The sequence below is a fragment of the Malania oleifera genome, chromosome 5 (genome assembly GCF_029873635.1).
Source record: "Malania oleifera isolate guangnan ecotype guangnan chromosome 5, ASM2987363v1, whole genome shotgun sequence".
NCBI classification, from domain to species: domain Eukaryota; kingdom Viridiplantae; phylum Streptophyta; class Magnoliopsida; order Santalales; family Ximeniaceae; genus Malania; species Malania oleifera.
In genome coordinates, this window is record NC_080421.1 from 55,162,669 (window position 1) to 55,176,986 (window position 14,318).

The 14,318-nt window shown below is 35.5% G+C and overlaps 1 protein-coding gene across 2 annotated transcripts in view; it reads right to left on the reverse strand.

The window, feature by feature from the left end:
* Window positions 1–14,318, reverse strand: part of LOC131155786 (rhodanese-like domain-containing protein 4A, chloroplastic) — a 63,910-nt gene that overhangs the window by 27,144 nt on the left and 22,448 nt on the right. The window contains exon 3 of one of the 2 annotated variants that reach the window (XM_058109188.1): window positions 3,673–3,905. The exons of the other annotated variant lie outside the window; for it this stretch is intronic. Within the exon in view, the coding sequence (XP_057965171.1) occupies window positions 3,705–3,905 (201 nt within the window). The 3' untranslated portion in view covers window positions 3,673–3,704. Of the gene's footprint in view, window positions 1–3,672; window positions 3,906–14,318 lie in introns of those variants that run through there. 2 annotated transcript variants of the gene reach the window in all.

Here is a 14,318-nt window from a genome sequence, read left to right on the forward strand (position 1 = left end):
GTATTTTTCCTTTTCCTTTCTTTTTAGGAGTTCTGAGACGGGGTGAGGGTGGATTCAATGAAGGCTTTTTTTTTTTTTTTTCTTAGTTTCATGGCAATTGAGTTTAGAATAAGAGAGGGATAAGGCTCCAGGGCCAGCTGGGTTCAATGTAGGCTTCCTCTTTTTATTTTCCATTTTTTTTAGGAGTTCTGAGATGGGTTGAGGGTGGATTCTTTGAAGGATTTTTTCATGAGTTTCATGGCAATTGAAAATTGGGAATGAGTGTTAATTCTACCTTCATTTCCCTAGTGCCTAAGAAGAATAGTTTAAGGCAGTGGAGTTTCAACCTATCAGTTTAGTATTTAGTGTGTATAAGACACCTGCTAAGGTCCTTGCTAATAGATTTATGTCCTTGGTTATAGTATTCTCTTGCTTAGGGTGCTTTTCTTAAAGGGAGGCAGATCGAGGATGCTCTCTTGATTGCAAATGAGGTGATGGAGGATGTTCATTATAGAAAAAAAAAATGGCATTGAATTTAAATTGGACTTTGAGAGGCTTATGTTAAGAGTTAGTTTGACGTTTTTGGATAGGGTGGAGGAATTGATTAAGTGGATGTTCTTGGACAAGCTTATGAGAAAAAGGCTTGGAGTTGGGAGGAGGAATTGGATAATGGGATGTTCATCTATTGTTTTATTTTCCAACGATTATTAATAGGCAGCCTAAAGATTGGTTTACTTCTTCTAGGGGAGTTAGGCAAGGGGACCAATTATCCCCTTTTTTAAAGTCCTTGTCGTGTATAGGCTAAGAAGAATGATAGATAGGACTATAGATAGGAGAGTTGGGGAGGATAATTAAGGTGGGTCAGTGGGAGGTTGTAGTGTCTCATTTGCAGTTCACAGATGAGACCATTATTTTCTTATATAACCATGTTGACTGCTTTGTAGGTAAAGGAAGAAAGTGGCTTGAGTCTAGGAAATTTGGTGTCTAAGAACACTGCCCTTTTGGCTAAATGGTTGCGGAGGTTTCCCTTTGAGGTGAATTCTCTTTGGCACAGAAATAAAAGTGAATATGGCTTATAATTTGGGCTTTAGAAGCTCTACAGAAGAGTCTCTGGAGGTTCATTTCACAGGTTTATCCCTCTTTTCTTCCTTTTACAAAATTTTAATTGGAATAAGGTAATAGTGTTTGGTTTTGGGAAGATGTTTTGTGATTTCCACATTTCTTATTCTTGAGGGGGTTCACCATTAAAAAATAAAGATAGATTCTGAAGCCACTCACTCGTCTCCTAAAAACAAAAACCAATTATTCCATATGTATCTCACCACCTTAAAATGAAGAAATACATGGCTAGAACTGCCATTTGTACAACTCCACAACATAAAAATATTGGACTAAGAGTTTTGTAGGGTCTCCCGATCTGTAACACATTATCCGTATTAATCTTGTTGAGCATGAAATGTAACATTTACTTTCCACACAACTTTATTTAACAAGAATATATTACAACATACATTATTTATATACATATAATATCTATACACATGATTACGTGATTATATTGCAACATATATATATATATATATATATATATATATATATATGTATATAGTATCATTAGAATTATTGTTATTGTTAAAGTTTGATATATATTATTGGCCCACAACCTAACAACTTAAACTTTTAGATAAAGTGGTAATCTAACATGATATCAAAATTAGATTAGCATGTTACACTACTACTTTACCTAAAAGTTAAAGTTGTTAGGTTATGGACAAACGATGCATATCAAGCTTTACCACTTCCCCACAGCTTGATAGCATGTGAAGAGAGAAACAATGATAAAAAACACCAACCACAGGGAATAAGATAATTTTCTCAAACCTCATTGGCCCACAAACTAACAATTCAAGTTTTTAGGTAAAATGATAATTTTAACATGGTATAAAGGCCAGGTTACCATATTACTACTTTATGTAAGAGCTTAAGGATTTAGTTATGGGCCAACAACATATATCAAACTTCAACACACTGGTACATATGCAGGCCGATAGCACATGGAAAGATAAACACATGATAACAGGGAATACAATAATTTTTTAAACACCACACAATAAATGTAGGCAATAAGACTAGAACCCAATAACTCTTGGTAACTAGCTTTGATACTATGTTAGATTCGACACATTTATAGAGAGGCTAATCAAGTGGCAAGTTATCTTGCTCGTCAAGGTGAAGAAGGTATGATATATAGTTTTGAGGAGGGGGATGCGCTCCCGAGGAAGCTTAAAGGCATATTGAGACTTGATACTCTCGGCTTCCCTAGCATTAGATGTTAGGTTTGTGTAGTTTGCTTGACTATTTGATTTAGGTAGGTTTTATTTGCGCCGTTTGATTAGGCTTGTTATGATTTGGTTTTTTTTTTTTTCCCTGTTTTTTTTTAGGTTTGTGGTTAGTTTTTAGGAGGATTTTATTGATGATTTGTAATCTCCCAAAGACTTTATTTGTAACCACGGTATTCCTCCGCCATAAGTGAGGGTCATTAACAAATTTGGAATGGGACCGGTATGTGGATGGCTACTGGCTCTTTAAAAAAAAAAAATTATTAAGTTGTGAGCCAAGAATGTAAATCAGACCTTAACAGTTAACATTTATTATTGTTAAATATTTTTTGGAATATTATTGGTCAAAACAATACTTATTTTGTAGCATTACCTTTAAATTGTTAGTACTTATGGTTAAAAGTACTTCCTAACAGTGCCTATTACTTGAGTACATATTCTCCTTCAACGCTTATAAACAAGCAATACAAAATGAAACCTTAAAAGGGATGGTCAAAGGAATAAGCCACTTCTCTCAATCGTCTATCTTCTCACTTTCTTCGCTTTTCCACCATGTATAATTGTGTTGGATGCTTTTGTGAGTCTTCTAATCATATCTAGCTCCATGCGAGCCCATACTTGCATGCAATTGTGCTACTAACAAGAAAAATAGTTTCAGAGTTTCAAGAATCAAAGAGGTTGGGTATTCTCTCTTTTGCAGTCAACTATGGATGTGATTTATAGGATTACAAGAGTTCTAATTTTCATTGCATGTTTATATGAATTATTTTCCTTCATCCTAAGTGTTAATGCATGTTCCATGGTCAACTCACACTGACGATATTCCGTATGGTTTAGCTTACAAATTTACTATGATGTCAAAACCATAAATCCAGGCTAAGCCACTATATCAGCAAGCCAAGAAAGTTCTACAACAACCCAATGACATTACCTATAAGCATTTGCCCGGCCTACTTACTGGCTAGCATGAATAAGAAAAATGCGCACACATGCTCAGTGAGAAGGAAAACAACAATAGGTGCACAAACATGTTCAAAATTATCAATATGAATTAAATATGAGCATTTAACTTATCACGCCGGTAAGTTTTTTGTGAATTTTTCTGATTTTTTTTTCATTTGATAATTCTTTCTTGTGACTTGTGCCCGTGGGGTGTTGGGAGAAAATGTCTTATTGCAATTGCTTAACCCAGTGATGGCAAATGCACACACTTGCCGCATGCTTCTCTATCTTAGTGTGCTCATGTGCGTACGTGCATGCGTGCATGCATGTGTGTGTGTGTGTGTGTGTGTGTGTGAGAGAGAGAGAGAGAGAGAGAGAGAGAGAGAGAGAGAGAGAGAGAGAGAGAGAGAGATACATCAAAGTAAAAGTTGATATAGAATCAAATCACAGTTGCTCCACGGGATTGTTTACAACATCATGCTCCATATTCGCACTTCCACCTATAGAGGCACTTGAAGAAGACGAAGCATTATTTTCGACTTCAAGCCCATTAATTCCTCCATTCATCTCAATCTGTTTTGACTTTTTAACTTTCTTCTTGCGGTAAATATGTACAGATGGTGGCAGAAGGGATTCTTGTATTTCCTAAGAGCAAGCAAAAGAAAATCAATATATAGAACACTAAACAATAATGTCACAACTAGAGTAGATCTTTCTTATGTTGAAATAAGAACAAAATGGTAATCAATTGTTAGAGGTAATCTTTTTGGATGAGGGTTGTTGTGGCATCACAGTGCACAAGGACTCACCCACCAAAGCAGGGTCCTTGTACACAGCCTTGTCCCTATTAATAGAGTGTCTCTCAAATCAGGATACATAGCTGAATCCCACATATTTTACAAAAAATATATTCATTAAATAAGATGTGACAAAAATACAGTCTTTGGAGAGCAAGACATCTTCCAGGGATGAATACAATTAGAATTTACAATAAAGCACCTCTCCAATCCCTCTTGAGATAAATCAGCAAAATACCCCAAAAAATACAGAAAAAATGTACCAAAAAAAAGGGAGGGAGACAACTCTATTCTATAACCAAGTGTAAAACGGTTGCTCGAGAGATTTTACATAAAATTGACACTAATAAGTAGGTTTCTTAGGCCTTAATTGCAATATCATAATGCAAGTTTTATTTACAAGGTTCAAGAGTCTGTTGAATTGCACTAAAAACAAAATACTAGATCAATCAAAAATCAGAATTTCAACTTCAAAGCAGAAAATTTGCACTACAGTGGAACCTAGGGATCTTACTTTTGGCTCTTCTAAATAATCAACCACAGATAACATGGACAGTAGAGAGGCAGCAAGTCCTACTTTCCATATGCCTTACCCACACCATGAAGCAAAGCTCACAAGGCTTCTCAAAAGACAGTAAACAACATCTAATTTTGAGAATTGCTTGAAGCCAAAAGGTGTGTGAAGAATCACACAATGAATCTATGATTAAAAAAGTCAGCCATGTGTTTCAAGTACTATATAACTTTAATCAAAATAAAATGATTGAAACAATCAGGGTTATAAAAAAGTAATAATAAAAATAAAAATGATAATAATTTTTGGGGTGTCCAAATTTGGTTAATTTAATAATTGGGCCACTGATGCAGGATGGTGAGTGAGCAAGAGAAGAAATTTGATAAGAAGAAGAAGAGGAGGAGGAGGAGGATGAAAAAGAGAGAAACAGCAGGACAGAGCAGAAAGTAGGGACAGAACAACAGAAATAGAAACAGAAAGGAGAGAGAAACAGAAAGAGAAGGAAAGAAGGAGAAGGAAGAAGAAGAGAGGAGTGAACCAAGTGTAAAAAGGTTGGCCACGAGATGTTACATAAAATTGACACTAATAAGTAGGTTTCTTAGGCCTTAATTGCAATATCATAATGCAAGTTTTATTTACAAGGTTTAAGAGTCTGTTGAATTGCACTAAAAACAAAATACTAGATCAATCAAAAATCAGAATTTCAACTTCAAAGCAGAAAATTTGCACTACAGTGGAACCTAGAGATCTTACTTTTGGCTCTTCAAAATAATCAACCACAGATAACATGGACAGTAGAGAGGCAGCAAGTCCTACTTTCCATATGCCTTGCCCACTCCATGAAGCAAAGCTCACAAGGCTTCTCAAAAGACAGTAAACAACATCTAATTCTGAGAATTGCTTGAAGCCAAAAGGTGTGTGAAGAATCACACAATGAATCTATGATTAAAAAAGTCAGCCATGTGTTTCAAGTACCTTATAACTTTTAACTAAAATGAAATGATTGAAACAATCAGGCTTATAAAAAAGTAATAATAAAAATAAAAATGATAATAATTTTTGGGGTGTCCAAATTTGGTTAATTTAATAATTAGGCCAGTGATGCAGGACAGTGAGAGAGCAAGAGAAGAAGTTTGATTAGAATTGGGAAATGGAAGAAGAAGAACAGCAGGACAGAACAGAAGGTAGGGACAGAACAACAGAAACAGAACAGAGAGAGAAACAGAAAGAGAAGGAAAGAAGGAGAAGGAAGAAGAAGAAAGGAGCGAGCCAAATGTAAAAAGGTTGCTCAAGAGATGTTACATAAAATTGACACTAATAAGTAGGTTTTCTTAGGCTTTAATTGCAATATCATAATGCAAGTTTTATTTACAAGTTTTAAGAGTCTGTTGAATTGCACTAAAAACAAAATACTAGATCAATCAAAAAATCAGAATTTCAACTACAATGCAGAAAATTTGCACTACAGTGGAACCTAGGGATCTTACTTTTGGCTCTTCTAAATAATCAACCACAGATAACATGGACAGTAGAGAAGCAGCAAGTCCTACTTTCCACAAGCCTTGCCCACACCATGAAGCAAAGCTCACAAGGCTTCTCAAAAGACAGTAAACAACATCTAATTCTGAGAATTGCTTGAAGCCAAAAGGTGTGAAAAAAATCACACAATGAATCAATAACTAAAAAAGTCAGCCATGTGTTTCAAGTACTTTATAGCTTTTTAACTAAAATAAAATGATTGAAACAATCAGGGTTATAAAAAAGTAATAATAAAAATAAAAATGTTAATAATTTTTGGGGTGTCCAAATTGGGTTAATTTAATAATTGGGCCAGTGATGCAGGACAGTGAGAGAGCAAGAGAAGAAGTTTGATTAGAATCAAGAAATGGAAGCAGGAGGAGGAGGATGAGGAGGAAGAAAAAGAGAGAAACAGCAGGACAGAGCAGAAGGTAGGGACAGAACATCAGAAACAGAACAGAGAGAGAAACAGAAAGAGAAGGAAAGAAGGAGAAGGAAGAAGAAGAAAGGAGTGAACCAAGTGTAAAAAGGTTGCTCAAGAGACGTTACATAAAATTGACACTAATAAGTAGATTTCTTAGGCCTTAATTGCAATATCATAATGCAAGTTTTATTTACAAGTTTTAAGAGTTTGTTGAATTGCACTAAAGACAAAATACTAGATCAATCAAAAATCAGAATTTCAACTTCAAAGCAGAAAATTTGCACTACAGTGGAACCTAGAGATCTTACTTTTGGCTCTTCTAAATAATCATCCACAGATAACATGGACAGTAGAGAGGCAGCAAGTCCTACTTTTCCATATGCCTTAACCATACCATGAAGCAAAGCTCACAAGGCTTCTCAAAAGACAGTAAACAACATCTATTTCTGAGAATTGCTTGAAGCCAAAAGGTGTGTGAAGAATCACACAATGAATCTATGGTTAAAAAAGTCAGTCATGTGTTTCAAGTACTTTATAACTTTAACTAAAATAAAATGATTGAAACAATCAGGCTTATAAAAAATTAATAATAAAAATAAAAATGTTAATAATTTTTGAGGTGCCCAAATTTGGTTAATTTAATAATTGCGCCAGTGATGCAGGATGGCGAGAGAGCAAGATAATAAGTTTGATTAAAAGAGAGAAATGGAAAAAGGAAGAGATGAAGGAGAAGGAGGAGGAGGATGAAGAAAAAGAGAGAAACAGCAGGACAGAGCAGAAGGTAGGGACAGAACAACAGAAACAGAACAGAGAGAGAAACAGAAAGAGAATGAAAGATGGAGAAGGAAGAAGAAGAGAGGAGTGAGAGAGAGACTACTTTGAGGGAGAGAAAATACGCAAGACTCAATTAATAATCCTAAGTTAATTATAAGACTCAATTAATCATCCTAAGTTAATCATCCATCATAAGCCTATATTTACAAGCAACTAAGAAGCCCTAAAGATAAAACTACCAAAAATTACAAAATAATCCCCAAACAATTATATATCAAAATAAAATCCCAAAATAACTAAAATATCCAAAACAATCATAAATTAACTACAAAGTTCCAAAGATTTCAGATTTTCTTAACAAAGAGAAGTCCCTAATTTGTAAAACTTTGATTAGAATATGAATGCCTAGAATTATCTGTAAGTGATACTCCATCAGCCAGGCCTAGAATTTGGTCAAAATTTTAGCATCAAAATCATGAGTGCATAGTTCTCCTAAATTATTTATGGCAATATAACACATGCGTGCTATGACATTTCTACATACTTAAATGACAAGTGTCTATTTGGAACCTACAAGCTTGTATCCTATGTTGTTTAAATGTCTCTTTGGTGCTCTTATGTAACAATCATCAATGAACCTCACATATATGACGGAATGCTTGTAATCAAGGTTGGATTTTCCCCAAGTTCGAAGCTAAAAATATAAGAAATTTTTTATGGAAATTTCAGTTGCAATTTTTCATGCTGATTTCAAGAAAAGAAATGATAGAAATTTTAAGTATAACATGGAGAAAATGCTAATAGAGATAATGCACGATTTGTAAAGAAAATTTGTTAATAGAATGGCAAATAATATGTATACAATCTAAGGCGCAGTAATTGCATGGACACAAGCATTTAGTGATCCTTTTCAATAGAATGCAATAGGTCAACCAAGTATAATTTCAAATTAAAATACACCAAATTTAGAAATGCAAGGTGTAATAAAAGGTTGTAGTCACTCCCTACGCTCAATAATTTGTAAAATTCCAACAGGTTTAAATCTATTGTTCCATCCTTAGGCAGTGAAAAAAATGAGTAGATCTCAAAAACCAATTGGCAATAAAATCCATATAATAAACTATGAAATACATTTTATTGAAATAACTAAACCACATAAATTCTAACTTATAAATCTGCATTAGTTTATGATTACATGTAACCCAATCTGTGTCACTCTTGATTGAATGAGTATATTAATCAAGCAACGAATATAGGGGTGGGTTTGAGTTTAGAGAGAGAAACTTTCCTTGGGCAATCTTAGGGGTAAGAACCATTGGAAGACACTCAATTTCGTACACGACTTTTTAACTTCTTTGAGTCTCTCTCTCTCTCTCTCTCACACACACACACACAAAGGAAGGGGGTATGATGCAGGACCTACATCCTTCCACACAAGGGTAAACCGTAATAACTCGCTCAATTCATAATGTTCAACTCTTAATAAACACTCTCACAAGAGTCACTACTGTATATTTATAGACCTCGCAAGCTTGGTAATCAAGAAAACAGAATAGAGAAGCCTAATAAAACTAAGGGCATGTCTAGTTGTGAAAAACAGGTTTCGTCTTCCATTTCCAATGTTTCTAATAATTACAAACATGCCACTTTTTTTTTTTCCAGTTTTCTAAGATTATATGAGCTCTAGAAAACAATAAAAAGATTTTTTCCGACTTTTCTATACAAATTTGGATAATTGGAAAACAAGGTGGCATTTTTTGTAATTTTTTGGAAAGTGAAAATAGAAAATAAAACTATTTTCCACGAGTGAACATGACCTAAAGTACTAGTTTCCTAATTGCTAGATTCCTAAAATCTACTAATTTCAGACCTACTAAAATACTACTGGAAAACATCATGAAAATAGGAGTACCTATTATAGCAATATCATAAAATTAAATAGCTAACTCCAAAATGCCTTAACCTTGCTCATTTGCGACCTTTTGATGTTCTCCGTTCTCCCCCAAGTTGAGAAAATTCAGCCTCGTTTAAAATTTGAAGGATGAAGCAGAAAAATAAAGCAAGCTTATAGATGAACAATTTGACTCACATGCATAAAAAATAAATAGGAATGCAAGTGGACTGTGTCATTGCAGACATATATATATATTCGGCATTGTAAATTGCACACATTATCTCCCTCATGTCTTCAACCTTGAACTCAAAAGATTTATCCTCCATAGATGGCTTAATCATTCAACTTTCACCTTCTCAAATTCTCCCCTGAATTATTTAGGCTTAGATGTCAGTTTTCGCAAAACTCTTATTTTCTCAGCTTCTGTAGCTGATTCAACTGATTGTGGTTTTAACACAGGCTCACTGAACATCTCTGTAGGGCTCTCCTCTTCTTCTCCAGTGTCAAGTCTCTTCTCCATTGATCCTTCCACGCTCTATTAGGAGATCCAAATGATAATATTTAAACTTGTCGTTTAGTTTTATGATTGCTCAAGTGGTGTGCTTTCGCTCTTGGTAAGTTTCTCCATGAGATTTTACAAGTGTTCTCTCAATGGATAGGCTCCAATTGATGCTCAAATTCTCAAGTATTTTGTTCTTGGTTCATAGCTGTTCTATCCATTATCTTGCTTAACTTTTGTATGCAAACTCTCCAATGGATGGGGGCTCATATTGATCCTTGCTCACCATTTCTGTTGGAGCATTTGTCCAGCCAGTTCCATTCTTCCAAACTGGTCCGGACCAGTTCAATTCTATTAGACCAGTCCGTTCAGCACTGGCTTGGTTTAGGGCACAGTTAAAGTAAAAAGGCCCTTCTTCAATCAGATCCTACACATGAAGCAACTTATAATTCTTCTTCTTCTCCAAGAATTTGATGGCAGCAGCACAACATGGCAATATGTTCTGGCAAAGGGGGCCAGCAGTGAGGACTTTGGTGGTTTGTTGAGAATGATAACGCAAGGCAAAGCCAAGGGGGCACCTCTTTTCTCTAATGATGAAGGAACATTCGCCAACAACTAAAGATTCTGGCAGGTGGGAATTCGAAACTCCAGCAAGCTTCAAATGGCTTCCTCCATAGCTTCAGCAAGCAAATCTCCATTCAAGGGTGATGATCATAGCAGAATTTTAGCAGAATCTTCTTCTTCTTTTGTTTTAACTAACTGGGAGAGGGATGCAGTTTGGATCATCAACAATTTGTGCAGCACTGGCAGAACAACATAGTTGACTGTGAGGTTGGAGATGTTGTTGCAACAACACTTGATAATGGTGTAACAAAGGCAGTGATGATAATGATGGGAATGGAGTGTGCTGATGGTTGCACATTTGGTGGTGGTGGTCATTCATGGCTCTGAAACCAAATAATGCAAAACCTGGGTCCTTGTACATCCTTACACACAAGGGATACACCCTAATAATTCATGCACAAATCATAATATTCAACTTCAAATAAAATCTCTTCCACTCATATTTATAGGCCTGAAATTCTTGGTAACAAAACAGGAAAACCTAAATAACTTAAAGGCCAAAAGACAATAATCTCCCTTGATATTTGGCAAAAAGACATTGACGTGTCCTGATGCTTCAAAAATTCCAAGGATCTCCCCTTCGGTTTAGCAAAAAAGACAAGCCAAAGGAGGGGTAAGTATCACAAAAAAATCAAACATCAAGGTGGTCTATAAGATTTTTGAAACTTCAAGGAGGTCCACGTCTTCTTACCAAATCTCAAGAGAGGTTTGTCGGACTTTCGAAATCTCAAGGTCAAACCTCGTGAAACCTTATAGGACGTTAGTGTCTTTTGTTCTAAATTAAAATACAACTTTTAAATAACTAGATTCCATAAATTATTAATACAAGACCTACTAAAAATATTGCAATGGAAGTTCTCGAAAGGGGAGGAGAGCTTACATTTTACACAAGTATGGATATTTTAGAGAGGGCCAAAAGAGGAGAATGAGAGAATTTGTAAGAAGCTCGTGCAAGAGTGGTGGCAGGCGAAGGGCTTCTAATGGCTAGAGATAATTCTCAAACTAGAGGGATTACATAGTTAGAGGGATTTCTAAGAGAGAATGAGCAAGTGAGAAAAATGGAGAAAGAGATCGATTTGACCAATTCCAAAAGACCCTGTTGAAGCATGGGAAAGACAAAGAGAATACCACATTAGGTCTCAAAATGAGAAATCGATAAATTGTTGGTCAATGGCAACAAATGCATAAGGTGAAACATAAGAAAAAGGGGCATGTAAAAATGACATATTAAATGCTTGGGTAGCCAAGGAAGTCATTACGGCACCTTTAATAAGCCCTAATTCGAGCCCACTAAGCCAATACTCTAGAACATCCCACTATGGTGATTTGCAAGGAAACCCTACCAATGTTTCTCCACAACAAATGCCAAGCACAAGCACTGTCAGTTTGACTTTTTATAAGGCTGCAAACAAACATGGTTAAAATTTAGTTTATGTTTGTGCATTTGTGCTTATGCAAGTTCAATGTATGCCAATTTCATTATCTAGAGCAAAATGGTAATAGTTCACATTGACAGATACTACTCGAGAACACAATAAAAATAAGAAAAAATACTACAGAAATGACTTAAAATTGAGTAACTAAAGCACATTCTTTAATCTTCCTCATATGTAGCCTTTTAACATTCCCCATTAGGTTGGTTGGGACGGTTGGGAGGGGGGGGGGGAACATAGTATAGACCGGATTAGTATAATTCGCTATTGATGCAAAATGGAAGCATCTTGTTAAGGCATTAACACTAAAACAATGAACCCTCTCCTAGATCAATTCTAGGATTTTTGCAAACTGAGATAACAAGAAAAATGAAGTTTATCATTCAAAGTGTTGACAATGGCATGTGACCATCATGAGCCAAGCTTGTTCAGGGCATTATGCTTGCCTGTGACCACTTGTCTCATGCGTTTGGGATGAGTTTCCATCCTATAAATACTAGTACAGGGTTATTTTCTAATAGTAGTTTTCCCCTATGCTAAAAAGGCATTATGACTCCTCGGTCACTTTAATGTTTCCTAGTGCCTAAGTGAGAATAGCATAGAAAACTTTTTAGGGGAGGGTGAGTGTTCATCAACTTGTAAAACTCACTAGCTATTGTCAACGTGTTTAGTCTACTTGCCTCCCTCGCTTGATAGACAACGTTAACGGAGATGTTATTAATTAATTATGTTGCTTCAATGTTTACTGCTTATTTGCCACAACTTTCATAACTTGCTTACTACTTCCGCTTATGTTTGATTGAATGACAATGAAAGTGTTTTGTCAAACAAAAGGGCTTTGGCTAGCGCCGCACGATCCTTTCACAAAGGTTTGAAATATTCGACCTGTGACACTTAGTATCAAAGCTCGATTAGTTGCCACGTGAATTCAATTGCCTTCGTTGTGGGATTGGTAAAGCTTTGGTAAATGACCATGCCAATCAATGCTGAGAGAATTAGTGTGCTAGAAGCATGGTCTTAAATTTCCATGAAATTGTCGAAATTTTCAATTTCCATCACCCTCGAAATTGAAATGGCAGTCGATGTCCGTCTTGCATAATTTCCATCGAAATCTCAACGAATCATCCGAAATTTATCAAAATCTCGAAATTTGTTGAAATTTTAACTATACAATGAAATTTTATCAGAATTCAAATGAAAGATTTAAGAGTGAAGTGAAATTTCTCTTTTAATTTATTTTATTTATTTTATTGAAACAAAAGATTATTACAAGTTCTTTTGAAATTATATGAAAAAATAAACTTACACTAACATTTTATTTAGCCATTCATGTCTACATTATCATTATTTGTATAAGAAATAATATTTAAATTATTTATGAATTTCATTTGTATTAACTGAATATGTTTAATGTGCATTATCTTACAAATATGTTTGATACACATACTATTTTACAACTTTTCCACCTCATACAAAACAAAGATGTATTTAATTTGTAATATATTAGTCCTAAAACTTATATTATTATGTTTGTTAACCATTTCTAAAGTTTCACAAAGAATTCCGTGCTTTACTACTAATTTCCATTATTTTTTCAAATCAAAATCAAAATTTCTGTCGATATTTCTGTACTTTTGGAGCGCTTCGAAATTTGAGTCGAAATCGAAATTTATGACCTTGGTTGGAAGCACAGGCTGAGACGACAACCAACAATGTGGCCATAGAGATGGCCCGACTAACGAAACGTGCTGATGAATTGGAGGGATCACAAAAGCATCAACAGAGTTCGATAGGGGAAATGTCGGAGGACTTTCACTATACTGTGGAAACCTTGCAAGCTCAGATGGCTGATCTGACTGCAAAGGTGAATGTGGTAGTTCTTGCTATTGGAAACTCTAACACTTTGAGGTTTAGCAAGACCAAGGTACCAGAACCCAAGACATATGGGGGTGCCCATGATGCCAAGGAGTTGGAGAACTTCTTGTTTGATATGGAGCAGTACTTTCACGCTTTGAGGACAGACTCAAAACAGGTGAAAGTGAATACTGCGACTATGTACTTGGTTGGTGACGCCAAACTGTGGTGGCGTACTAAGTACAATGAAATTGAAAATGGACGTTGTATAGTGGATTGTTGGGCAAACTTGAAGAGAGAGCTCAAGGCCCAATTCATTCTTGAGAATGTTAAGTACAATGCTAGGAAGAAGCTGAGAGATCTCAAGCATACTGGGTCAATCAAAGAATACGTAAAACAATTTTCTTCTTTGATGTTGGATATCAGGTACATGTTGGAAAAGGATAAGCTATTTTATTACCTTGAGGGGTTGAAACTATGGGCAAGAATAGAACTTTATAGGCAAAGAGTTCAAGACTTGTCTACCGCATAAACTGTCGCGGAATGCTTGACTGACTATGCTTGTGATAATACCATTTCATCCAAAGAGTTTGGCGTAGGGGGAAACAACATAAAGTCTTTCAAGAAGGGCAAACCCAAAAGTTGGGGAGCTGACTATAAGGCATCAACTTCGAAAGAAGCTTGATCGTTTCAAGGGGTCAACACACCCACTGGAAAGAGTAGAATT